Here is a 26,539-nt window from a genome sequence, read left to right as displayed (position 1 = left end):
GATAGGTATTATTATGTATAGTGATTACTGTGATAGCAATTACTATGTATAGTGATTATTGTGATAATGATTACTATGTATAGAGATTACCGTAATAGTGATTAGTACGTATAGTGATTACGTAATGATTTACTATAATAGATATTATTATGTATAGCGATTACTATGTATAGTGATTACTGTGATATTGATTACTATGTATAGCGGTTACTGTGACCTATGTATAGTGATTACCGTAATAGCGATTAGTACGTATAGTGATTACTTTGATATCGATTATTGTGTATATGATTACAGTGATAGCGAGTGTATAACGATTATTATATATAGCGATTTGTGTGTATAATGATGTGTAAAAGTATAAATGGGACTAATTGTGATTTGAAATGAATAATATATTATTTTGTGTTATAGGGAGGTCAGAAGAGAAGTAGAGCACCAGGTGAAAAGCTCAGAGGGCGGTGTCAATGGCCTGTAGTTCTGTCGTGGTATGGACAGCTGAGTGAATATCAAAAGGATCGATTATGAAATATGCACTTCGGCGGCCTTCTGGACCAGCATTATTTTGAAACGTGTTGGAACGCCATGACCCACCTTGTCAATAAGTGAAATCATATGACAAACACATTCCAGTTTGATGGTTTTGAGGTCACCATGATCCTAAAAGATGTGGCGCGGATTACAGGTCTTAAGTACCATGAAAGTATTGTCCTAGCACGGGATTCAAACTATAATGCAAGGGACAAGTGCACGACCCTTCTAGAAATGTCAATGGAGAACTGGGGTCAATATATTTCTGGTGAAAGCAATTTCACATCGATAAAATTTTCTTCTTTTTGTAATAAATGGGAAGGTCAGTAAGCTAAATGTGCATCTGAAAGAGCTGGCCAAGAGTTGTGCAGCTTCCTTCTTTATTTTTTTGGACTTACTTTATTTTTGGATTTGTATGGTTTGAGGTTAAGTTACTAGTGGTTGCAGTTCTTGAAAGACTTAAATGAGGTCGACAAGTATGCATGGGGTACTGTTATGCTCACACACTTGTACAACCAACTTTATCGTGTGAGTAACGGTACAAAAACCGTCGGAGGGTTTTAGCTATTTTTTAGGTAATTGTTTATTACATATTTGGTAGTTATAGACTAAGATCGTTGAAAGTTATAGTCTTACTAATATATTATTTTTGTAGGCCTGGACATGGGAGTATATTGTTGCCTTGCGTCCTCAGTGTGGCCCTACGATTTATGGTTTTCTCAAGATCGGTCGGTGGGCTACAATAAATGTCAAGGAGGATAATGCTAAGTTTATTTTAGATGGTCTACAATTAAATAAGGTAAATATTTTAAAATCATTTACAATCATTTTAGCATTTATCATTCATTAGTATAAATCATTAAAATGTTTAACAATCTTAAGTAATAATCGTTGTAGGATTTTATCTTCGTTAGTTTAAATCGTTATCACATTAGCATTTAGCATTCATTAGTATAAAGCGTTCTAATGTTTAACATTCTTAAGTAATGATCGTTGCAGGATTTTGTATTCCTTAGTACAAATCGTTAGCGCTTTAGCATTTAACTTTCATAAGTGTAAATCATTAAAATATTTAGCATGCTTAAGTAATTATCGTTGTAGGATTTTGTCTTCGTTAGTACAAATCGTTATCGCATTAGCATTTAACATTCATTAGTATAAATCGTTCTAATGTTTAACATTCTTAAGTTATGATCATTGCAGGATTTTATATTTCTTAGTATAAATCGTTATCACTTTAACAATTAACTTTCATTAGTGTAAATCATTGAAATGTTTAGCATTCTTAAGTAATCATCGCTGCAGGATTTTATCTTCGTTAATACAAATCGTTATCGCATTAGCATGTAGCATTCATTAGTATAAATCGTTCTAATGGTTGACATTCTTAAGTAATGATCGTTGCAAAATTTTGTATTCCTTAGTACAAATCATTATCACTTTAGCATTTAACTTTCATTAGTATAAATCATTGTAATCTTTAGCATTCTTAAGTAATGATTGTTGCAGGATTTTGTCTTCGTTAGTACAAAGTGTTATCGTTTTAGCATTTAGCAGTCATTATTGTAAATCATTGTAATATGTAATATTCATTATTATAAATTATTGTAATACAAATCACTCATTAGTAACAATCATTGTAATATATTTAGCACTCGTTATTATAAATCGTTTTAATATTTAACATTCATTAACATGAATAATTATGTATATACCTAAACCACAATCTCTAATATACAAGTTGTGTGGAGACCGTATGGAGATGGGGAGGACAAGGACCAAGATGTTATTATTGAGGTTGCGAGACTGTCTCGCTGCGATATTTGGCTCTTTAGCAAATATGAAGCCGAGTTGCAACATGGTAGTCGAGTTCTCCTATAAGCTGGCTTGGGACAGTCTACCCAAAAGTAGCATGTGGAAGTGATAAGGAAGATGAATAGTGGTGGGTCAGGAAGATAAATTGGCACGAACGCTTCAAGAAACAATTGGATAACTTGAACAAATAAGGTGTTTGTGCCATAGCATATGATTATAAAGAACAAAAATATGACCCCAACTATTTCAAAAACTATTAAGAACCCATGCATCGAAATCTGGAGATTGAGAAGAAGCAATGTGGAAGTAAGGTCCCTCTTGTCCCCCAGCATAGAAAAATGTCCATCATGTCCCTCCGGCTGCAACTACGATTCTCTCAGTTACAATACACGATAAGAAGCCAATACAACTCACAAAAATGAAGGTAGTCTCTGCTATAAGGTTAGAGATGTTGGAGAGGGAAAATAAGAAGTTACGAAAGCAGGTATAGAATTTGAGGAGACAAATGTGGTCATAATATGGTACACTGGTAGAGATGATTACCAGTGGTTTTAATAAGATCGAGGGAACCAAGAGGTTACTAAAGAAAGAGAGTCCACCAAGGAAAAGAAAGAGATGATTTGTATGTCATAGTCCATCTGAGTCGTCAAGTGCCACTGAATAATTATTTATTGTAATTCTATAATTCTTTGTTGTAATGTGACATTCTATAAATATATAATTTTTTTTAATAAGTCTAACACACAAGTACCACTGAACAAATAGTTGTAATGTTCGGCCTTCATAAATAAAAATCTAAGAAGCTTTTAGTGTTGTGTAATATAAAAATTATTATTTGATTTTATAAGTTGTCATCCTATCACGATTTACATAATGATTGATAAAAGGCTAAAACAATTTGTACGTATGAAGGCTACATGCTATTGTGATTTGCTTGATACCGATTTGCTTGCAACCAGTTATAATTTTTTTTTGTAACGTAACATTCTATAATTATATAATTCTTTCTATAACAAATCTTGATTTATTTTTTATAGAGGAAGTGTCCTATCATGATTTGTACAACCATAGACATAAAGCAAAAAAGATTTATCCTATCACGATTTGCTTTTACGAGCTTTGTCTATGTGAACGATATGTCCTATAGCGATTTATACAATGACTGATTTATAAAAGGCAAAAAGGAAAAACAATAAACAAATTGACACGATGTTTAGACTTTGTAAAGTACAAATTGAGGTAACTTCAACTATACAAATTGAGATAACTTCATAAATACAAATCAATTTCGTTCATAAAGGCAAACAAATACATATCGTTATCGTGGTAACTTCATAACTATAAATCAATGTTATTTACAACCACATTCAGTTACAGAAAAATATGAGTATTTAGTTATAATATATCATAACCAATGGTTTGGCTTAGATACAATACATGACCATCATCATCAGCATCACCCCCACGTCCAAATAGTGATATGCTTCGAATACAATCCAGATGCACATGAAATCCAACTTGCTAGTGCAGAAAGCTTCAAGGCATAGCTGAAAAAGCTGCAAAATGTATGGGATCCCAACAGGTAGAGAAGATGGAGCCCGCACGACTGTAGTATATTTTTCATGAAGTATATCAAAGATTAGATAGATATTTTTCCAACTGCAAAGTATGGTTTGCGAACAATGGAGGGTTCGACAGTAGAAATATATCAAATAGATGGTCATCAGCATCACCCCATGTCTATCATGTAGAATATTTGTGCTTGCTTCGGTATGGCGACAACAATTGAGGATGGTTATGGTCGTTATATTCTACGTAAACTTCAATATACTCCATGACAAATACGTCACAGTCGTATGTGTCATGAATATATCGATGTATACACAGAAGATAACTATCATAATCATCATCGGAGATTATTCAGATCTTTCCTCACAGCGTGAAACAACTAGGTTATCAACATCAAACCCCATCTATCAAGCACAAGTAGAAGGAACATAGAAGAACAAAGAAGAAAGAAAAATACAAGAAAGAAGAAGAAGATGAAGGTGGCGGAGAAAAAAGAAGAAGAAGTTGCGCTGCCGCAGAAAAGAGGAAGAGAGGTTAAATAGATTTGGGTTTTAGACCTGAACAACGGGTCGGGTCGGGTAGGGTTTTACATAGAATAAGGTTTTACACAAATTTATATTAAGGTTTTACATATACTAGAGTTTTATGTACGTGTACACAAATTGACACGATGTTTAGACTTAGTAAAGTACAAATCAAAGTAACTTCATAAATATAAATCGATTTACAACTTGATACTGATTTAAGTAACAATTGCAAATCAATATCACTGTTTCGTTCGTAATATTTTAGTAACAGTTGCAAACCGATATGAGTAAATTATGATATTACATTACATATCGATATCGTTTATAAAGACAAACAAAGGTATATCATTGTCGTAGTAACTTCATAAATACAAATCGATGTCTCGATAATTATTTATTATAATTCTATAATTTTTTGTTGAAATTCTTTAATTCTTTTTTGTAACGTGATATTCTATAAGTGTATAAATCCCTTTTTAATAAGTGTAACACACAATTGCCACTAAACAAATCATTGTAATATTCGACCTTCGTTTATAAAAATTGAAAAAGCGTGTAGCATTGTGTACTGTGAAAATTATGATTTGCTTTTACGAGTTGTCTTTCTATCGCGATTTACATAATGATTGATAAAAGGCTGAAATGATTTTGCACGTATATTTAACTATTCTGTTGTCAACATTATACATAATATATGCTTCTTGCCTTTTCGGATGCTCTTCGCCATCTCATATAATATGATATTTATACATATTCTCAGTTTCCATATGTCCTTCTATGTTGCAATTCATGACCTGCATAATCCCCTTCTTAATTCATTTAAATGCAGTTAGTGTATACAGATCTGCAGGTCGCATCAATATTTTTATGTCTCAAGTTACAGGGCGTGTGTTGAAGCATTTTACATCTTGTTCAAGCCCATTCTGTCTAAGATCGTCTATAAATAATTCATATTATTCCAAAAAGTGAAACATTGTTAAACATGAATACAAGGTTTTCTTCAGTGTGTCATGCATAGATTCAGCTCTTTGTGTGCTTATCATACGTGCACAAAAGTATTATCTTCCATATGTCAATGCCCACTTCTCTTTGTCTGCATATAAATTTTGTAACCACACACAGTCTTCAAGGTCGTACATCTAAATCATTTTCTCCTAATCAAACATAAAGGTGACCTCATCTACGCTCTCAAGTACACACCTTGTAAACTTTTTATCAAACCATGTATTCTGATTAAATATGTGTCATATGTTCTTTGCTGTATTTTGAAAAATATGCCACAAATATAGGTGATGATGTGCATCTGGCCATACATGAGACACTACAATCGTAATTGCATGATCACCATCTGTAAGTACAACTTCAGGGTGTTTCCCATTCATTGCCTGTGTAAAGGCTCTGAACAACCACTCAAAGGTTTTCTTGGCCTGGTCATACAAAAAAATGTTGCCTAATATGCAACTCTGTGAGTGATGGTTCACTCCGACAAACTGCACAAATGGCCACTGTTTAGTATTAATCTTCACTGTCATATAAAAAACAAGCACATCATTAAAGCATTCATAATCTGCTATTGACTTTAAATCTGCCCAAAACATATTCACAATATATTCATCTTCATTCAGTTGCATTGCACTAAAGAAACCAGGGTCATTGTTTGATTTCTTCTGCAAGTAATCAACCAAGAACACATTTCTTCATTCTTTATGCTATCTGCCATCTTCTTTTTCAAGTGGTTTCATTGATCCATAGGTGTGAATGACATATTCTCACGACCACCATCTATGTGTGCGCACAAATTGTATGTCTTCCTTGGTGCAATGCCAACGTTATAAGGTATTTTAACAATTACAACATGCGTTTCAGTTACTTTACGATGTGACCATAACATAGGAGTCATAAATGTAGCTGTTAATTCATGGTTATGATCACTGATTAAAGTACAAACTACATATTTTACATTCAAAAGTCTTCTTAACACCATTCTCGCTGGACATCCACATCTTGAATCTGACTTGCTTCTTATTGGATTTCTATTTGACTTCTTCCAACCTTCTTTAGAACAAACATGTCTTTCTCACCACGACACTCATGTGCATTTTTTGACCAAGAATACCTTCTAACACTGAAGCCAAGTTTGAAGGCATAATCATTATAAAATTTGTATGCAACTTCCTCATTATTAAACTACATTCTATTTACGAAAACAAAGTCAAGTGTACGGTCATGATCGTCTACCTCATCATCGAATTGCATTTCTTCTGCTGGAACAAAAAATACCTCATTATTAAACTGCATTCCTTACTACAATTTATTTAAGATGCATATAACAACGGATATCAATTAGTTAAGCAAGTCAAATAAACGATTGAATGAATCATAGTATAAAAGCAATAATGATTTGTTATTTGCTTATACTATGCATTGAGTTGTTATTTACCATGCTAATAAAAGAAACAATTTATCATATATATGTGTTGATGATAATGAATTACGTGATAGTGATTTGATTATATCTATGATGCTGTGAAGCAATTTTAATAGAAATCGCTAAATGAGCAGTGATTTGAATACACAAATTGCCATCGCAAGCGTGCAACAATATAAATTCTGCACACACATAATTTTAAAATCATACTACAAATATATTATAAATTGACACTAGAAAATACATAATATCTTACAAATCGATATACATATCGCATAATATATTACAAATCGAAGTGACAATTCAACATAATAGCTTATAAATCGATATTAACAAACAAAATAATAACTCACAAATCAGTAGTATATTACTACAACTGTGATTTGTGATACATTGCATATACTGAGTGAATGAACGATACCGGATGGGGTAGAGGCCCTTTCTCGCATCTTTAACAAAGCATTCTTGTCAACAGGTTCCAGCGTTATGTAAATATCTTTAATTTTCCAACTATCGAAAAGTCAACATTCACCTGCAATAACAAAACAACGCCTTAATGACACTCACGACGACATACGTTCTTCAACAATAGCATAATGACATGAAAAGGTACTCACAACGCCTTAATGGCACTTGTTGGAATGTTTGTGCATCATTGCTTTTTTCCATACTACCTAATGAAAACAAAGAAAAAGAGAAGACTGTAATAAGAGATGGCTGATAAATCCCCCTATGACGCCCATCAATGATCGAACCAGTCGATCAATTTATAGTTATCTCCACGAGGTAGGAATAAACCTGAGAATGTTTTGTAACACAAAGCAGGAACGAGAAGGCTGCAATGTGTTGTAATACAAGCTAAAAGCTAAGGCGGGAACCTAGATTCGCGGGAATGTGCAAAGCTATTTATGAGAATACATTTTCGTCAAACACATCTATTTTACGGGAGGACATTTTCGTTAAACTCATATCTATCTTTTTTATATGTTATTTATCTTTTTATATGTTATTTTATTATAAAATCATCATGGGTAACATTGGCATATAAATTATTATGGATCCCAAGATATTCTTCCATACACACCAAAACACATGAATTTGTCTTCGGGGGAGAACGCAGAACCCCCTCCCCCCTTGTGCGGGGACTATGCACATTCAAAATCCAATGGTACAAGTGTATAACTGGTAGGGGTCCGCCTGACCCACCTTCCCTTTAAAATAAAAAAGAATAGGTTGCAACTTTTTTAAGTGTAAAATGGAAATCTCACACCATGAGTCAAATAGAGGCTCATGGTTAAGCTACCTGTGGTTGAGGGTTGGACTATTTGCTTAGGGGTGGCAATTTCTGACACGACCCGCCAACCCGCCTCTTAGGCGGGTTCGGGTTGGGCTTAAGCCAACCCGTTTAATAAACGGGTCGACCCGCGTAACCCGTTTATTAAATAGGTCGGGTTCGGGTTGAGGGTATGCCAACCCGCCAACCCGCCAACCCGGCTGACCCGTTTAATAAACGGGTTAGGCGGGTGGGTCAACCCGCCAACCCGACCCGTCAACCCATCAACCTGACCCGCGAACCTGAGAACCCGTTTACCCGACCCAACCCATTTATTAAATGGGTTGGCGGGTCGTGTCGGGTTACCCGTTTATTAAATGGGTCGGGTTCGTGTTTGCCACAGCCGACCCGTTTAATAAACGGGTCGGGTTCGGGTTGAGGTATGCTGACCCGCCAACCCGTCGGGTCGACCCGCCAACCCGACACGATTGCCACCCCTATATTTGCTTAACGGTGAGAATTCTTTGGTGGATATTTGAAAAGCCAAATAAGGTGGTTATGTTAGATAGAAGGAATACTTTGGTGGTTATTTGAAGAATACCCTACATTTTTCTTCCTTTTATGAAGTATCCCAGCCACTTGACAAGTTCCTGCCAATAGGATCACAAAATACAATGGGGAGTCGAATTGGATCGGATTCTAAACACCCAAAATTTTAAATGGATCGGATTTTAAACACCCAAAATTTGAAAGTCTCTTCCTGAATCCGACCCGTTTGCAACCCTACTGGATAAGCTTTATGGGGTTGTGAGACTAGTTTTTTTTTTTTTTTCTCTTTTGACTTACCACCCTAAATAATTAGAATTATTTCTAGGATCCCTTTGCATGTCTATGAAGCACCTTCTCGGTAAGTAAATTTTTCCATAGATTTGCAAACACGTTTTTTTTTATTTTATTTTATGTGTCAGTAACTTAAAAATATCATGTAATTTTCACATGTGAAAAGTCTTTTGTGAAAGCTCTCCCCAATCCTCATGTAAGGAAATAGTTCTCAGCTGCTTGTTGCAACCTGCAAACATATTTATAGATAAATAACGGAAGTTTAAAATGGCAAAATAACGGTAAGAATTGAGATTTTTGCTTCGTTTTTTCAATTTTTATTGAAAAATATTAGAAAATATTTTAAATAATAGTTTTAAAAAAATGCAAAAAAATAAAGAATTAACCGAATTATATTTAGATTTGCAAAATATCATCAGTCAATTTTATAGGATTTATTTTTTTCAAAACATAACAAGAAAGCATTCAACCCTTTTACTAAAGGAGTTACAAGTTAAACCAAACTACCAAAGAGTCAAAAACAATTTTGACATCTGCCCGTTTGCTTTCCCGGGAAAATGACGCATGGGCCCACTGTTTCACTCGCGAAGCTCCCGATTTTAGCTCTCGGGAGAGAGAGAGCGGTCCCTATCGGAAACCGCGTTCGTTTCCCCGAGAATTCGGTTTCCCGAGTATCTTGCGCTGGCCTGAAGCGCGTATAAAGGGAAGAGAAGGTCTCCCCTCGTGGACTCGGCTGTCTGTGTCGCGGGAAAAGGAATTCCATCGCATTTGCCCGAACGGAGGAAAAAAGCACCGCCCCTGGGTCTATTCCTATGCCCTAATTTTCCTTTACCATTCTTTTATTTATGTTTTTTAGTGGAGGAAATTTGAGAACGATTTGTTTGGAGTTTGGTGGTGGTGATTAGTAGGATGTAAAGAAATTTGTTTTTTTTTGTTTTGTTTATTTATTTTTGTTGGGAGAAACGATTTAGAGGAGTATTCACGATTCATGAAAGCGTGGTTTTGTTGTTTTCCTCCTTTTCTTTATCATTTTATTGATTTCTTTCTTTTTCTTTGTCGTTTGGTGGCGTCGCATCGTGAAATGGACGCGACGAGGAATTGGAATTCTTTACTGTTGTGGGAATTTATTTAAACCCTGAGTTTTTTATTACTTAATTTATTGTGTGGAGATTTGTTTTTATCTTTAATCAGAGTAAAATTTGATTACTCTTTCTGACTGAGTTGAATTCGTAAAAACTATGGTTCGTTTAATTTGAAGTTAAAATTATTTACTGTTTGTATGACTTAATAATTTCAGTCCTCAAAACACTAGCCTTTTCCTTGTTTCTTTGTTTTTCTCAAGAATGGTGTTCGTTGGGTATGTTGAATTTGAAGTAAAATTTTGTTGGTGTTTGTTTTTATTGACAGATTTTCGTAAACCTAGGGTTTTTGTGTGTTCTGAGAAGTTGGTGGTGTTGGTCAAGTATGGATTGCTTGAACAAAAGGGATAATCCTTTGGTTTAATGCCTTTTTCTTTTGTCAAAAATTCTCTCTTTTCTTTTGAAGTAAAATTTTATTAGTATTGACTGGAATAAAATTATTGAATACATGAAGTTCTTCCTTTTCTCTCTCTCTTTGGCGTCTTGTTTTGACAAGTGCTGAATAGGTTTGATTAATTAGTTGGGGAAGGATTGTTTTTTCTGTTATCTGTCTTCTTTTCCTATCTGTAAAAAAACACTTTCCGAAGAGTAGCTGGGGTTTATGAAATCCTATTTCGTTTCATTTTAGTTTTCTTTTTCTTGAAGTTGCTGTTTGGTGATGTTGACAGAATCTGATTTATTGCTGGGGAAAGGCAAACGTTGGAGCTCAAAGTGTAACATGACTAAGAATATGCGCTCTTTGTGATATTGCATGTCTCTCTGATAAAACGAATCCATACACGGTTCTCACATGTCCGTTTAGGTGGAGGGAGGAAGAACCCTTTGTTGTCCATACCTCACGTTAAATACGAACCAGAATCCCTCCTTCTCTCTTATCCCCCCACCCTTTTTGTTTTTCCCTCATCCCTCTTCTTTTTTTTCCCTTCTAATTCCTGTCACCCATCTTTTTGGTTTCAAGTGCCTAAGGCTTGTGTTAGCATCTGGTGCTGATAGGTTGCTCCTTATTTGGTGTTGGACCTGCTATGTTATCGGTATTGAGTAAAGAAAATCCAGACCTAGAATACTCATTTCTCTTAAGAGCCGGAACAAATGACGATGTCGATACCGAGAGAGCCAGAACGAGTTATGAACCACAGAGGAGGATCGGTCCTGGGGAGGAAGACGATTTTAAAGAGTGATCATTTTCCTGGTTGCCAGAACCATCGGTTGAAGCCTCAGATAGAAGGGGCTCCGAATTACAGACAGGTGAGGGTGCTCTTCTTGTGGATTTCTATTTTCTTAAGCCATTTTGTAGTAATACCTTTAGTCTGAGGGTGAAGGAGTAATTGTAGTTTTTCCTGTAGCTGGCCATGGAGAGGGTGATTTTTATGAATTTATTGGTTTCATTTTTTTTGGGGGGGGGATTGGATTGCGGTCTCTCTCTCTCTCTCTCTCTCTCTCTATATATATATATATATATATATATATATATATATATATATTAGAGAGAGAGAGGGAGATTCCCTGATCAAAGAATGAAGAATGAATACACAGGCTGCATATGAACTCAAAACTATAGAACCTGGATTTGTTCATGCAGGTGCCCGGTGTTATAAAGAATGTCCCTTGAGGCGCAAAAGGCATGCCTCAAGGCGCAAGATTTTTTTTTTTTACAAAAAGATTTCTGAGACATGATCAACAAGATTTTTGTAGGTTAATCTCATATACTTTTTTAGTTATTTCAGTTATATAATCAGTTTCTTAGTATATTACTATATTTTAACTTTTGTTGGTTAATCTCGTATATTTTTCAGTTATTTCAGTTATGTAATTAGTTTCTTAATATATTTTAACTTTTGTTGGTTAATCTCATATATTTTCCAGTTATGTAATCAGTTTTTTAGTTACTTTTATATGTTAATCTCATATTTTATAGAATAATATCATATATTTTAACTTTTGTAGGTTAATCTCATATATTTTCCAGTTATTTCAGTTATGTAATCAGTTTCTTAGTATATTTTAACTTTTGTTGGTTAATCTCGTATATTTTCCAGTTATGTAATCAGTTTTAGTTACTTTTATATGTTAATCTCATATTTTTTAGAATAATCTCATATATTTTAACTTTTGTAGGTTAATCTCATATATTTTCCAGTTATTTCAGTTGTGTAATCAGTTTTTTAGTATATTTTAACTTTTGTTGGTTAATCTCATATATTTTCCAGTTATGTAATCAGTTTCTTAGTATATTTTATCTTTTGCTGGTTAATCTCATATATTTTCCAGTTATGTAATCATTTTTTAGTTACTTTTATATGTTAATCTCATATTTTTTAGAATAATCTCATATATTTTTAACTTTTGTAGGTTAATCTCATATATTTTCCAGTTATTTCAGTTATGTAATCAGTTTCTTAGTATATTTTAACTTTTGTTGGTTAATCTCATATATTTTCCAGTTATGTAATCAGTTTTTTAGTTACTTTTATATGTTAATCTCATATTTTTTAGAATAATCTCATGTATTTTAACTTTTGTTGGTTAATCTCATATATTTTACAGTTATGTAATCAGTTTCTTAGTATATTTTATCTTTTGTTGGTTAATCTCATATATTTTCCACTTATGTAATCATTTTTTTAGTTACTTTTATATGTTAATCTCATATTTTTTAGAATAATCTCATATATTTTAACTTTTGTAGGTTAATCTCATATATTTTCCAGTTATTTCAGTTTTGTAATCAGTTTCTTAGTATATTTTAACTTTTGTTGCTTAATCTCATATATTTTCCAGTTATGTAATCAGTTTTTTAGTTACTTTTATATGTTAATCTCATATTTTTTAGAATAATCTCATGTATTTTAACTTTTGTTGGTTAATCTCATATATTTTCCAGTTATGTAATCAGTTTCTTGGTATATTTTATCTTTTGTTGGTTAATCTCATATATTTTTTAGTTATGTAATCATTTTTTTAGTTACTTTTATAAGTTAATCTCATATTTTTTAGAATAATCTCATATATTTTAACTTTTGTAGGTTAATCTCATATATTTTCCAGTTATTTCAGTTATGTAATCAGTTTCTTAATATATTTTAACTTTTGTTGGTTAATCTCTTATATTTTCCAGTTATGTAATCAGTTTTTTATTTACTTTTATATGTTAATCTCATATTTTTTAGAATAATCTCATGTATTTTAACTTTTGTTGGTTAATCTCATATATTTTCCAGTTATTTCAGTGATGTAATCAGTTTCTTAGTATATTTTAACTTTTTTTGGTTAATCTCATATATTTTCCAGTTATGTAATCAGTTTTTAGTTACTTTTATATGTTAATCTCATATTTTTTAGTACTTATTTCAGATTTTCTATTTCTTATTGGTTGTTATTTCATCAATAAAGCATTTCTTTATTTATTTATATTTTTAGATATTTTTTTAAAGTTTTTTAAAAAATATTTGAGGCTTACGCTTTACGCCTTGCCTCGGTTTTTGGTGGAGCGCCTCGTTACGCCTCAACACTTTTCACAACACTGCAGGTGCCTATTGCTCATCAGTAAGACTGATGCTAAATGTGTTTCTATTGGTCCACACATGGCCCTTTGGAATGAATTGCCATCAAATTTTAACATTGACTTATCACTGTTTTTTTTTTCATTTTTTTCTTAGGTTCCTAAATTTGTTTATTTTGTCAAGCTTTTCCAATTAAATGCAAGAAAAAATGAAAAATCTTACAAGAATTTTTCGGTTGAATAATTGCTGTTTTAGACATTCTTTTGCAAGCAATATCTTAGGAAGAAAAACAATGCCAATTCTCAAGTCCAATTCACCAAAACGAACCTGGTTAGTTACGGGAGTTCAGAAGGTTACCAAAATGAACCTGGTTAGTTCCGCGAGCAATATCTTGGTGGTTTTGAGCACATTTGCTTTGTGACTGAAACATGCGTCTTCCCAATCTTGCAACCTGTTGGCTTGTCTATATTTCTTCAATTGGTTCCTTGTCTAAGTTTAGATTTTTGTTGATGTCTTACAGGCTGGCTCTTTGCATGTTCATGGTGTTGCAATACCCACCACAGATGGGATCCGAAATGTGCTTGATTATATTGGAGCCCAGAAGAATGGGAAACAAAAGCAAGTGCTTTGGATAAGTCTTCGGGAGGAGCCTGTAAGTTTTGTTGCTTGTTTAAATGTGGTTTTTTTCCTTTGTAGTTGAGGTTTTCTTTCAATGACTTTTCGTCTAGTTGTAAATGACTTCCTATTTACTTTTCCTCCTTAATTTGAATTAGTTGATAGGTTTTATACTGAATAAAATGTAATGCATTTTTTGTTTGTGCTTTGCTGCTGAATAGGTTGTGTACATTAATGGCCGCCCATTTGTTTTGCGGGATGTGGAACAACCTTTCTCCAATTTGGAGTATACGGTGTGTTTTTACTACTGTTAGGACTTTCCATGGCTTTTTGATATGCTACAAGTAGTGAATGTGTCAAAATAGTTTTTGGATTCAGTATTTTAAGATGTATCTTTTAATTGGAAATTCAATGGAAGTTACTAGAAAGGATCATAAATTCATAATGAATCAGGTGAGCTTGCCCTTGAAATATGATATTCTTGTGATCTGTTTTTTCTTCTTGATTTGTAACTGTTCATGGGAGATAAAGGTGGAGACAGCTACTGATGCATTTCCTTAATGATACTGCATCAACGGAAGAAAAGGGGTGCTTCAGGATTCTGTCAAACTCTCTCATACTATTTTGCCTAAGATAGTCACTCTGCATGTTTGGTTTATCTAGCATTAGGCTCTAGATTAATTTGCTCATTTTGGTAAGCAGTGAACTCCAAAATTATGAATGTGGTTTGCTGAATTTCTCCAACTGTTTTTTAGTAGTATAGTTTAAGTTAGAGCTGCCAAAAAGTGGTCGGCATTTGGTTTAGTTAATGAGTATGTTTATCTATTTATATGGCTTTATAATTTTCTTAAGCGAAACTGTTGTGTGACCAGTGGTCACTTTGTTGTATTTGAAAATCAAGCTCCTCAAATTGTTCTGCCATATTTAAGGTCGATTGCATTGTTTCCTTTTTCTTTTTCATTTCTTTTGTTGATTTTGAGAATGCCAGTTTATGCACAATATTCCACCGCATTAACAACTTGATATTTAAATGATTCATGGCCTCCCTATTATATTCTTTGCTTGAGTGTGTTGCATATTCTACTTCTTATTTCTTTGTTTCCAGAATATGCCGAACAATTGTCTCTTCCTTAAATTGGTCTAACCTGAAACTGATCTGCCATTTCAAAATAGGGAATCAACAGAGCAAGGGTTGAGCAAATGGAAGCTCGACTGAAAGAAGACATAATTCTGGAAGCCGCAAGGTGTTGATAAGAGTTCTATGTAGTTGCACACATTAAACACTTGTTTGTTGCATACATCCTATTACTTTCTTTCTATAAGATGGATTGCTTATATGTAATTTAATTAGCAGATATGAAAATAAGATCCTAGTGACTGATGAACTACCAGATGGTCAGATGGTAGACCAGTGGGAGCCAGTCACTCAAGATTCTATCAAGACACCTTTGGAGGTTTGATTCTTGGTGTTCTCTCAATTTCTTATCGCCGTGTATCCAAGATATGTTTTCAGATGTGATGATTTGTTATGGATATTGTCTTTTCTCATTATTAGATTTATGAGGAGCTTCAAGCAGAAGGATACCTTGTTGATTACGAGCGTGTTCCTATTACAGATGAGAAGTCCCCCAAGGAACGAGATTTTGACATTTTGGTTGGTCATTTCATCCTAACTAATATTATTTTACAAATTTGTAGTTCCATCAGTTTGTTCTTATTTGATTTTGCTCCAGGGGCTGCACAAGCCTGATAAGGTTTAAGTTTTGGTTGGTGTGCATGCCTGAGTGGTTAGTAGATCTTTGAGTTTTATATGACTAGGTGGATAGCTTGGATGACAGTTGTTGTCTATGTCCCATGATGGCCCACATTCTAGCCTATTGAATTTTATATCTGAATTCCTTAATTGATGTCCATCATATTGTGTGCACACACACGCACACACATGTGCATCTTCATTTATATGCAAGTATATCCATCAGATTGTTTCTTAAATGTATCAAGTTAAAACATCCTCTTATGATACTCCAGGTACATAGAATCTTACAAGCAGATATAACTACAGAAATAGTTTTTAACTGTCAAATGGGACGTGGAAGGACTACAACTGGGATGGTGATTGCTAATTTGGTTTATCTTAAAAGAATTGGGGCATCAGGTACTGATTGTATCTTTTCTTCTGCAATTTGTTTCTTTAAGGAGTTGCAAAGTTTTTCTTGCACATTGAATATAGTTAAGTTGCTTAATTTGCAATCTGTTAATTTTTTTCTCTGCTGGTAGTATTAGCAACTAGAATTACAATTTGTATGAAGTGATTATGGTGTGATGTTAGGCTCATTGACTTCAAAGTTCAAACATAGAATATTGAAGATGTGTAAGAACATATAGATGGTCTAATCTAAACCATGGTTATCAAAAGCTTCTGTTAAGTTGTGATTATATTTGTGGTAAATGTCGGTGTATCTTCTGTGAATGATAAAAAGATGTGCTGATTTTGGTGAAACTTAAATGTCTTTTAGGTAATTCATTTAAAGGGATAAGTAGAACTGTTTAAAATTTTCCTCATTATATGAACATGTACATCATTACACATTTCAACTGAGATTTGGTATTTGCTGCTTGCTAGCTATTATGATATTAGCACACAATGTTTTTTGCTTGAATTAATCATATGATAGAGTAATTTTATCATTGTATATGTAACCAAAAAGAAAATTCTTTAGATTTGATTGGCACAATGGTAATTTATAATTTATTTTTTTAAAGATGAATTTAGTTAATCTTGGACGTAATGATAGTATCATATAGTTTGACAGTTTTGACTTTTAAAGTTTGACTTTGAATTTCTAAATCTTTGAATTGCTTCTCAAATGCTTCTTAATCATGTCATGTTGCCTGCTTCACATGAACCTGAAAGGCCTTCACTTCTTGTTTTCGTTTCCCACATTGTTCCTCAATTCTGCTTCTTTCTTTGACTACCATGGTTGAAGTGACTGTTAGATTCAAATGGAATTGCATGTTATTTTGGAAACTGAAGACAATATCACTGAATTAATGTGTTCTTGAATTTGTTATCATTGGAGACAGGAAGCAAACATTGATCTTTCAAATTCACCTCTTCTCTTGTTATTATGATTGTTGACTAAGATCGGTCTTATTCTATTCATGTGTTTGGAAAATAGGTATTTCTAGGTCCAATTCAATTGGGAAAGTTCTAGATACGGTCCCCCATGTAACTGATGATATCCCCAATTTTGAGGAAGCAATGATCAGAGGTGAATATGCTGTTATACGAAGTCTAATTCGTGTTCTGGAGGTACCTTAAAGTTTTTTTGACAATATGAAAATTCTTTCATCATTTGCTGTGCTATTTGATCTTTACATATCTCTATTTTATTCTGATAAGCTTTCAGGGTGGAATAGAATGTAAAAGACAAGTTGATAAAGTTATTGACAATTGTGCCTCTATGCAGGTATTTTTCTATTGTAGAACCTCTATTTGTATTTGACGTCATTTCTTCAATGATTTGCAAAATGGGAAGAAGTTATCTTTGGTTATATATTCTTATTCTTGCTGTTACAAATTTCTGCTTACTTGGAAGTTGATCTTGTGTCAGTTGTCTGATTTCTTTTTTCCACTGAAATCAACAGAACTTACGGGAAGCTATTGTTACTTATCGCAATAGCATTCTTCGTCAACGAGATGAGATGAAGAGGGAGGCAGCACTTTCTTTTTTTGTGGAATACTTGGAGCGCTATTACTTCCTCATCTGCTTTGCTGTGTATATTCATACTGAGAGATCAGCCCTTCATCTCAATGGATCCAGACAGAACAATTTTGCTGACTGGATGAGGGCACGACCTGAACTCTATAGCATACTGCGCAGGTGTGATACATGTGCAGTTCCTGTCATAATTCTTTGAGACTTGTAGCCTTTATTTTTATAATTGTTAGGGTGTGATTTTGCTATACATGGAAGAATTAATTGTTTTTGAAAGAAAGGGATGCCTCTGATAACCTGCAGCAAAAAAGTTGAGAAAGAGGAAAAAGAAGAGGACGTTCGAATAGAGGAGCAGTCCACGGTTTTTTTTTTTCCCTGTGGCTGCCTCTTGTTTCATTGCTATTTAATATGTTTACACTAGGGTTCGGCAATTTACCTGAATACCCTTAATACATAAACATTTTACATGGATTTACAAAGAGTACAATAGTGAGTTGGATCATGGATCTATCCTAACCTGATCCAAATATGATAGGACGCCATTTTCTAACAGCCTCCAAGCTGTACATGTAGATTGAATAATGGACAGCTTGCTCTTTAAGAACCATAATCTTGCTCTCATGGGTAGATATCTGCTCGGACCAACGATGTAGGGTCATCCACAGCTCTCTAGCAAAGACACCCGTAGGAACCTGCAGCAATACCTCGAGAGAGAGAGAGTGGCCGTAATGAAAGCCACAACAAACTGATCATTTTTCATTCAGGAAATGTACTCAAGATTTTTTACTGTAGAACCTTGAGGTAACTGCCCTTCCATAGTAGCTGTATACACAATTAACTTGGCAGGCATTGGTAGAGTCCTGTCGAGATGCCCAATCAGATCTAAGCTGTTGATAAAAGGGGTGATTTGCTTCTTCCATGTAATGAAGTTGGAAGAATCCAACTTGTCTGAGACAAGTTGGTTGAGAAAGAAAGAGTTCAATGTGGGATTGGAAGACGACATATTCAAGAAAGGTAAATAAAACAAGAAACAAGATACCCCAAGGAATCAGAAGGAGAAAAGAGAGGCAGTATACTGATCTGAACAGATTTGCAGTCATTATATATATATATATATATATATATATATATATATATATATATATAAAAGCAAATATAGGAAAGAAAATAACAAGAAAACACGTCAAAAGAAATATGAACACAAAGATTAAAGAAAACACAAAATCAGAAGGAACAAAAGTTGGAGAAATCATAAAGAAATCAGAAAACTCTGATCGGTATAGGTGCTGACTTCAGCAGTAATGGATGCCTCTTTTTTTATAACTGGTCTGGTCTGAAATATATGCAACGACCAGATGTAATCGACCCTTAATTTATTTATTTTTTGTTGGGTCCTACTTTCCTTTTTTTATTTTTGTTTGGAAGGATTTAGGCAAAGAGTACTGATCCCCAAGAAAGATTAGATCTGTCACAAATCTGAGCAAATATAGATCAGATCTGTGACAGATCAAAGGAATCTGGGAAAGAGGAGAATAAGGAAGAGTAGTAAAGAAGAATAAAGTAGAATAAGAGATAGGGATAGAAGGTAAGAAGAAATAGAAGAAACTTATCTGGGAACGAAGGGGAATCAACAGCTGCTTTGATATGAGGGGACTTATGTCTCTCCCTGCTCTGATACCATCTGAAGTTTCTCGGGTTCTGTGTCTGCATTAGGAAATCATGCCTTAAGAGAGAAGAGAGGAGCAAATGTGAGCAACCAACAAAGAGGACGACCCACTGTGTTAGGGTTCGCGTCCTTGATATGTATATCGTTATATCTCAAAGAACAAAAATGCCCTTGGCAAGAATACAAAAGAATGTTTATGTCCTATCTAACTTGAATGACTGAATTACCCTTTACAACATGGTTATTCTTAGCACCTAGTTGTTTGAGCCACTTGAATTTTTGCAAACAATAGCTTAGATTCACTGGTGTCATCTTGTCTCTTGTATCATTAAACTGGTCACTGTTTGAGCTTTAAAGAATTAGGAGGGTTCCAAATCAAATAACAGGTAAAACTTGGGGAGTAAGTCGAACTTGATGTATTTTTTGGAATTCATGAAGAAAAAATTTTCTTTTTACAGTGCAAAAAAAAACAAAAAAAAACGAGTGTCTTTGCAATTGCATTACACTCAAAATCATGCAATTGTCCTAATTTAGAAAATTTTAAATGACATCATAACCACAAATCATTATGTCATTTTTAGTGTAACGTCCCAAAATTTCAAACTTTCGAACCTTTAAGAGTTTGTTTATAAAATCAGGGGAAGACTATTCTTTTGTCAAAAATCAGAAAAGCAAGCTACAACTTTGGGCACGTTAGCTAAAAGAACCAAAACTCACTACACATGTTACATGTTACATGCAAAACACTTGAAAATGCTACTTTCATATAAAGGAGTTCCCAAATTGTACAAAATTCGGATATCCAAAGAAAAACCCGTTACAAAACCCAAAAACAACCAGGACGTGAGCTAAGAGCAGAAAAAAGAAAATCATGAAGCCATCTTGCAATCGCGCCATCGCCCATGGTGTATCTAATCATCACATGTACCCATAGAATGAGTTAGTTTCGCGAAAAACTAGTAGGTGCACAAGAGAGACTATAGGAAACTGAATTAAGCATATTTAATTTAGCATGCTAAGCAATTTAAAGTAGATCAACAGATATGCAGTACAAGCAGGTAAGCAGTGCAAAACAGGTAAGCAGTGCAAAACAGGTAAGCAGTTCAAAGCAGGTAATCAGTGCAAAACAGGTAAGCAGTGCAACTGTCAAAACACAACATGACGATTCATTTGATCGTAAGCTGTGAACTCCCATGCAATAAGCAAGTCTCATGACCCATCAACCAGTGTGAACAAACTTTATGTTTCGATATTACTGGCCTGCGGGTACGCGCAGCTAAAACGTAGAAACAACTGAGACTAATTCGAGCGTCTGTTATTCTATGCATTTTCAATAACCCGAGTCCGCTCCTAAGGGGGACGACTTTCAGCCAAGAGAGAATTCCCCAAAGGTAGGTAAACAGTGCCACGGATGCATCCAACTTCTGCAGAAGTCAATGGGATCTACCACCTAGGATAATGTCTGGTAGTCTCTTTCCCTAACTCCAATGACTGGGGAGGCCGGATCTTTGCCCGTGGGGTGGTTGTTAACAACCTGTCTATTGGAGTTTTTGTACTACTTTGTCCTCTCTCTTGACAGACAACAAGAAGCGAATGGGTGCGTTAGGGGTTGCTTAACTAACAACCCATTCTAATGCTGCGGTCTTTCAACCACTCTAGCATCTTGCCTGTGAAGGTGAATTATTCACCATTTGATGTGATTACAATATTGTGCATTTAACACTATTCGAGGTCGCACGACCGTCTCATCCGATCATCACAGTAATAGCGTGTAGTGCATGACTATAAATACTCTAGGATGAAAGGGGTGTAGTTCCTCAATAGGAACCTCAACAAAAGTGTTTTGCAAATATGCAACATTTCTCAAACACTGCTTTGCAGGACTGCTCACTCGAAAATCCAAGATCCTGGCTAAGGATCCCTCTTTTGAGACGATGATGTATCGTTAAGCCTCTGACTCAACTCTTATCGTAAGATGGAGAGCGGTAAATGCCCTTTGCATCCTCCACGAGGATGCTTGATTGAACATGCAATGAGGGAAGACTTGAGCGTCATCTGCAATGGCAAGGCATTAACGAAACATTCACAAAAGCAGGAGCCTGGGCGCAAAGCGCGACGACAAAGTAAAGATTGTAAGCAGGAGTGCAAACGCAAAGCCTAGGCCTAAAGCGCGACGGCAAACAGAAGACATGACAGAAAGTAAAGGACAAGGATCGCGAAACCACGTCCTTGAGTTAAATGTGTACTCGTATAAACATATATATATATATGTATATATATATTTATTTAATTATCCTTTTTAGTTAATTGAACTCAATTCAATTGTCCAAGTCCTTCGTGCAATCTTTCCCTATCGCGGGGTATCGCAAGAAGGTAGTCACCTGCGAGCGTAAGTGATTGCCAGTTCGGTTCGCGGGGCGCGAACAAGCTCCGTTGCAACTGCAAATATGCGATATTAACATGCAACCAAGACGAAAAGCGAAAGCAAGGAGAAGACTCGACTTCTCCGATACACAATGCTGGGGCCAACCGTCCCAGTTGACCCGAAAAAAAAAGGAGGGGGCAGGGCTCAACGACCCTTGCTACCAAATGAATAGGTGCAGGGGCCATCAGCCCCCACTGGTTATTTAAAAAGGCAGGGGCCATCGACCCCAAAATTTTAAAAGGGCAGGGGGCCATCGGCCCCTGCTGAAACAATAAAAAGGGCCCCTGCCGGGAAAATGAGCAAAGAGAGGGGGGGGGGGGTGTAGGGGCCAACCCCCCTGCCCCTCGCTTGCAGCTTTTGGGGGAGAAGGCAGGGGCCAATGGCCCCCGTCGGTTTGCTTGACAGGGAAACGAGACAGGGGCCAATGGCCCCCTGCTGGCATTTAAAAGATGAGGAAGGGCCCAAAGGCCCTTGTCGTAAAAATCTTAAGACAACGAAAAAGGGGGGGGGGGGGCTTCCTGACCCCTTTTCATCGGACCGCTGCGGGACCGAGGCAGCGAGAGGGGGGAAAAAGGGGGGAGAAGAAAAGAAAAGGGGAAAGAGAGGAGAAGAGGCGTACTTGGGGGGTCGCCGGACGGGGAGGTCGCCGGTGGCGGCCACCGGCGGTAGACGAGAGAGAGAGAGAGAGAGAGTCAGGGTATCGAGAGAGTGTCGGGGAGAGTGAGTGAGAGAGGATTGGGGGGAAGAGAGTGCAGAGAGAGAGATACGAGAGAGCGAGAGGGGAAAGGCAGTGAGTGCAGAGAGAGAGATACGAGAGAGCGAGAGGGGAAAGACGGTGAGTGCAGAGAGAGAGTCGGGGGAAAGATTGCAGAGAGAGAGACGAGAGACCCCTGCCTCGCTGTTTTTAGAAGACGTGATGGAGGCGGTGCCTCTGTTGGGTTTGGGTCGGGTCCGGGTTCGGATCCGACCCAAATCCATCTTTTTTTTCTTCAGGTTATTACATCCTACCCTCCTTAAAATAATTTCGTCCTCGAAATTTCTATTGCATTTATTGGCTAAAATACAAGGGTATTTTTTCCTGATGTCTGACTCAGGCTCCCATGTAGATTCATTTATTCCATGGTGTTGCGAATGTACTTTTACAAGAGAAATCATCTTCGATTTGAGCACTTGGTCTCGACGATCAACGATTGCCACAGGTCTCTCCTCAAACGTCAAGTCTTTTTAAAAGTCCACATCATCGAAATGAATGATGTGCGACAGGTCGTGAACGTATCTTCTCAACATAGATACGTGGAAGATGTTGTGGATCTGAGCGTACTGAGGAGGCAACGCCACACGGTAAGCCGCCTCATCGATCCGATCCAGGATTTCAAATGGTCCGACGAATCGGGGACTCAACTTTCTCTTCTTCCCGAACCGAAAAACGTTCTTTGTAGGAGATACCTTAACAAAAACCATCTCTCTCTTTGAGAAAATGAGCTCTCTACGCCGATGATCGGCGTAATATTTCTGCCGACTTTGCGCGGAGCGAAGACGTTCCCTGATCATCTGCACTTGCTGAGTATAGTGCTACAACACTATAGGAGAATCTTGCGTCTGTTCGCCTACCTTGTCCCAGTAAACAGGTGATCGACAAGGCTTTCCGTACAAGGCTTCGTACGGGGCCATACTGATGCTCGCATGATAACTGTTATTATACGCAAATTTTGCCAATCCAGTATGAGAGTCTCATTCTCCCTTCCAGTCCATCATGCAAGCTCACAACATATCCTCTAAAGTCTGAATCGTACATTTAGATTGTCCGTCGGTCTGAGGGTAGAAGGCAGTGCTGAATTTCAACTTCGTGCCTAAGGTTAACTGCAGCTGTCCCCAAAACCTTGAGGTGAACCTCGGGTCACGATCAGAGATGATTGACACAGGAACACCGTGCAATCTCACAATCTCCCTGACATAGAGGTCCGCCAAGCTGTCCAGTAACTGACTGAGACGGATAGGGAGGAAATACGCCAATTTAGTGAGTCGATCTATGATCATCCAAATCGCATTGTGTTTCCTCCGCATCCTCGGCAAATCGACGATGAAATCCATTGTGATGTCCTCTCACTTCCATTGTGGAATCTCCATCTGCTGCATCACTCCACCTGGTCGCTGGTGATCGATCTTAATCTTTTGACAAGTCAAGCACTTTGAGACGTACTCAGCTACGTCTCACTTCATTCCGCTCCACCAATATCTGCGCTGCAAATCTTTAAACATTTTTGTGCCGCTAGGGTGAATCGTGTACTTGGACTTGTGGGCTTCTGCGAGAATCCCTTCTCTCAAATTAGGATCTTCTGGCACTCAGAGACGATCCTTATGTCATACACTTTCTTTCTCACTCAGACGGAAGGGGGTATCGGCTCTCTGCGCTAAAGCCTTCAACTTCTCGTACTGCGCATCGATCTTCTGTCTGACGAGGATCTTGGCCAATAGCTCAGGTTGAGCTACCATGCTAGATAGACTGATTGAATTTTGGGTGACTCAAACGGTTCCCACGATACTAGATCCTCGATCAGCTTCCACCTAGCGAATAACAAGTTAATGGAAACGCTGAGAGACTTGTGGCTCAGGGCATCGACCATGACGTTCGCCTTTCCTGGGTGGTAGGACAAAGTGAAGTCGTAATCCTTGAGGAATTCTAGCCAACGTCGCTGTCTCATATTAAGCTTCTTATGTGAGAACAAGTATTTTAGGCTTTTGTGATCTGTAAAAGCCTCGAACCGCTCCCTGTACAAATAGTGCCGCCCATATCTTCAATGCGAAGACCACCGCTGCTAACTCCAAATCATGAATCAGATAATTCTTCTCATGAATTTTAAGTTGGCGCGATGCATAGGCGATCACCCTATCGTTCTGCATTAGGACACAACCCAAGCCTGTCCTGAAAGCGTTGGTGTAAATCACGAAGTCACCTTGACCCGAAGGTAAGGCCAGAATAGGAGCAGTCGTAAGACGTTCCTTCAACATTCGAAAACTGCTTTCACACTTGTTGTCTCACACGAACTTAGCTTCTTTCTTTAGGAGCTTCGTCATGGGTAGAGAGATCTTAGAAAAGTCTTGGATAAATCTTCGATAATACCTAGCTAATCCAAGAAAACTCCTGATGTCACGAACATTCCTTGGTTGCTGCCAACCCAGCACAGCCTCCACCTTCGCCGGATCCACTAACACTCTTTCTTTGGAGATGACATGCCCCAAAAACATGATCTCCTCGAGCCAAAACTCGCACTTGGAGTACTTAGCAAATAAATGCTCCTTTCGCAAAGTTTCGAGAATAACTTTCAAGTGCTCACGATGTTGCTCTAGTTGTCTGAATACACTAGGATGTCGTCGATGAACACGATCACGAAGGTGTCCAAGAAGGGTTTGAACACCCTGTTCATGAGATCCATGAACGCTGTAAGGGCGTTAGTGAGTTCGAAGGGCATGATCATAAATTCGTAATGCCCGTACCTGGTCTGAAAGGCCGTCTTGGAGATATCATCTCCCTTAATTTTGAGTTGATGGTACCTAGATCTAAGGTCGATCTTTGAAAAGATCGTGGCCCTTTGCAACTGGTCGAACAGATCCTCGATACGTGGCAACGGGTACTTATTCTTTATTGTTGCCTGGTTGAGCATCCGATAGTCGATGCATAACCGCAATGATCCGTCATTCTTTTTCACGAACAAGACAGGAGCTCCCTAGGGCGAGACACTGGGGCGAATGAATCCCTGATCCATTAACTCCTGCAACTGCTTCTTGAGCTCTGCTGGCGCCATCCGATATGGAGCCTTTGGAATTGGTGCAGTACCAGGCAGCAACTCGATGCTGAACTGCGCCTGATGCGGCGGAGGAAGTCCTGGTAGCTCCTCTGGGAAGACGTCTGGAAAATCTTGAACCACCTCCAAGTCTCCGGTCGGGACTCGCATCGGCTCGGTCTGGATGACACTGATCAAGAAAGCAGTGTATCCCTTCTTCAGGTAGTTCTGCGCCTTTAACGACAAAATCAACTTGCTCGCCTGAACGAGTTTCACGATCTTGAATTCCACCTTGGTCATTCTTGGTGGAGATAAGACAATTCTGCTATCTTGGCAGAAGATCTTGGCATGATACTTGTGCAGCCAATCCATGCCTAGAATGACGTCGAATTCTGTCATATCTAGCAGGATAGCACAAGCCGGTAAATGCCGATATGCCAAGACTATGTCCAACTCTGGCACGTAGGCCGCACAAATCGTGTTTTTGCTAATTGGGTTATACACTATGCAAGGGTTTTACAGGTATGTGAAACAACTCAACAAAATTTACCGAAATAAAAGAGTGTGTGGCACCACAATAAAAAAGCACAAAAGTTGTTTGGTTAGCGACCAAAAGGGTACATTGCACAAGGTCGCCCTTGGTCAACTGCTCGACCGTGGCGGTGTAGATGCTTTCCTGTGCCTTCCTCTGACCGCTCAACTACGGTTGC

At 36.9% G+C, this 26,539-nt stretch overlaps 1 protein-coding gene across 1 annotated transcript in view; it reads left to right on the top strand.

Annotated features, from left to right (window-relative positions):
- Positions 1-11,034: 11,034 nt before the first annotated feature.
- The window catches only part of LOC149817621 (uncharacterized), a 55,727-nt gene continuing 40,222 nt past the window's right edge, over positions 11,035-26,539 (top strand). Inside the window, exons 1-10 of the mRNA XM_089985933.1 lie at positions 11,035-11,367; positions 14,143-14,274; positions 14,459-14,530; positions 15,411-15,481; positions 15,592-15,691; positions 15,793-15,891; positions 16,266-16,392; positions 17,417-17,550; positions 17,648-17,707; positions 17,886-18,121. Of these exons, the coding sequence (XP_089842059.1) occupies positions 11,212-11,367; positions 14,143-14,274; positions 14,459-14,530; positions 15,411-15,481; positions 15,592-15,691; positions 15,793-15,891; positions 16,266-16,392; positions 17,417-17,550; positions 17,648-17,707; positions 17,886-18,121 (1,187 nt within the window). The 5' untranslated portion in view covers positions 11,035-11,211. The remainder of the gene's footprint in view (positions 11,368-14,142; positions 14,275-14,458; positions 14,531-15,410; positions 15,482-15,591; positions 15,692-15,792; positions 15,892-16,265; positions 16,393-17,416; positions 17,551-17,647; positions 17,708-17,885; positions 18,122-26,539) is intronic.

This window comes from Nuphar pumila, chromosome 13, assembly GCF_984573655.1.
Source record: "Nuphar pumila chromosome 13, dmNupPumi1.hap1.1, whole genome shotgun sequence".
Taxonomy (NCBI): domain Eukaryota; kingdom Viridiplantae; phylum Streptophyta; class Magnoliopsida; order Nymphaeales; family Nymphaeaceae; genus Nuphar; species Nuphar pumila.
The sequence above is the reverse complement of the archived record's forward strand: the minus strand, read 5'-3'. Positions and strand labels throughout refer to the sequence as shown.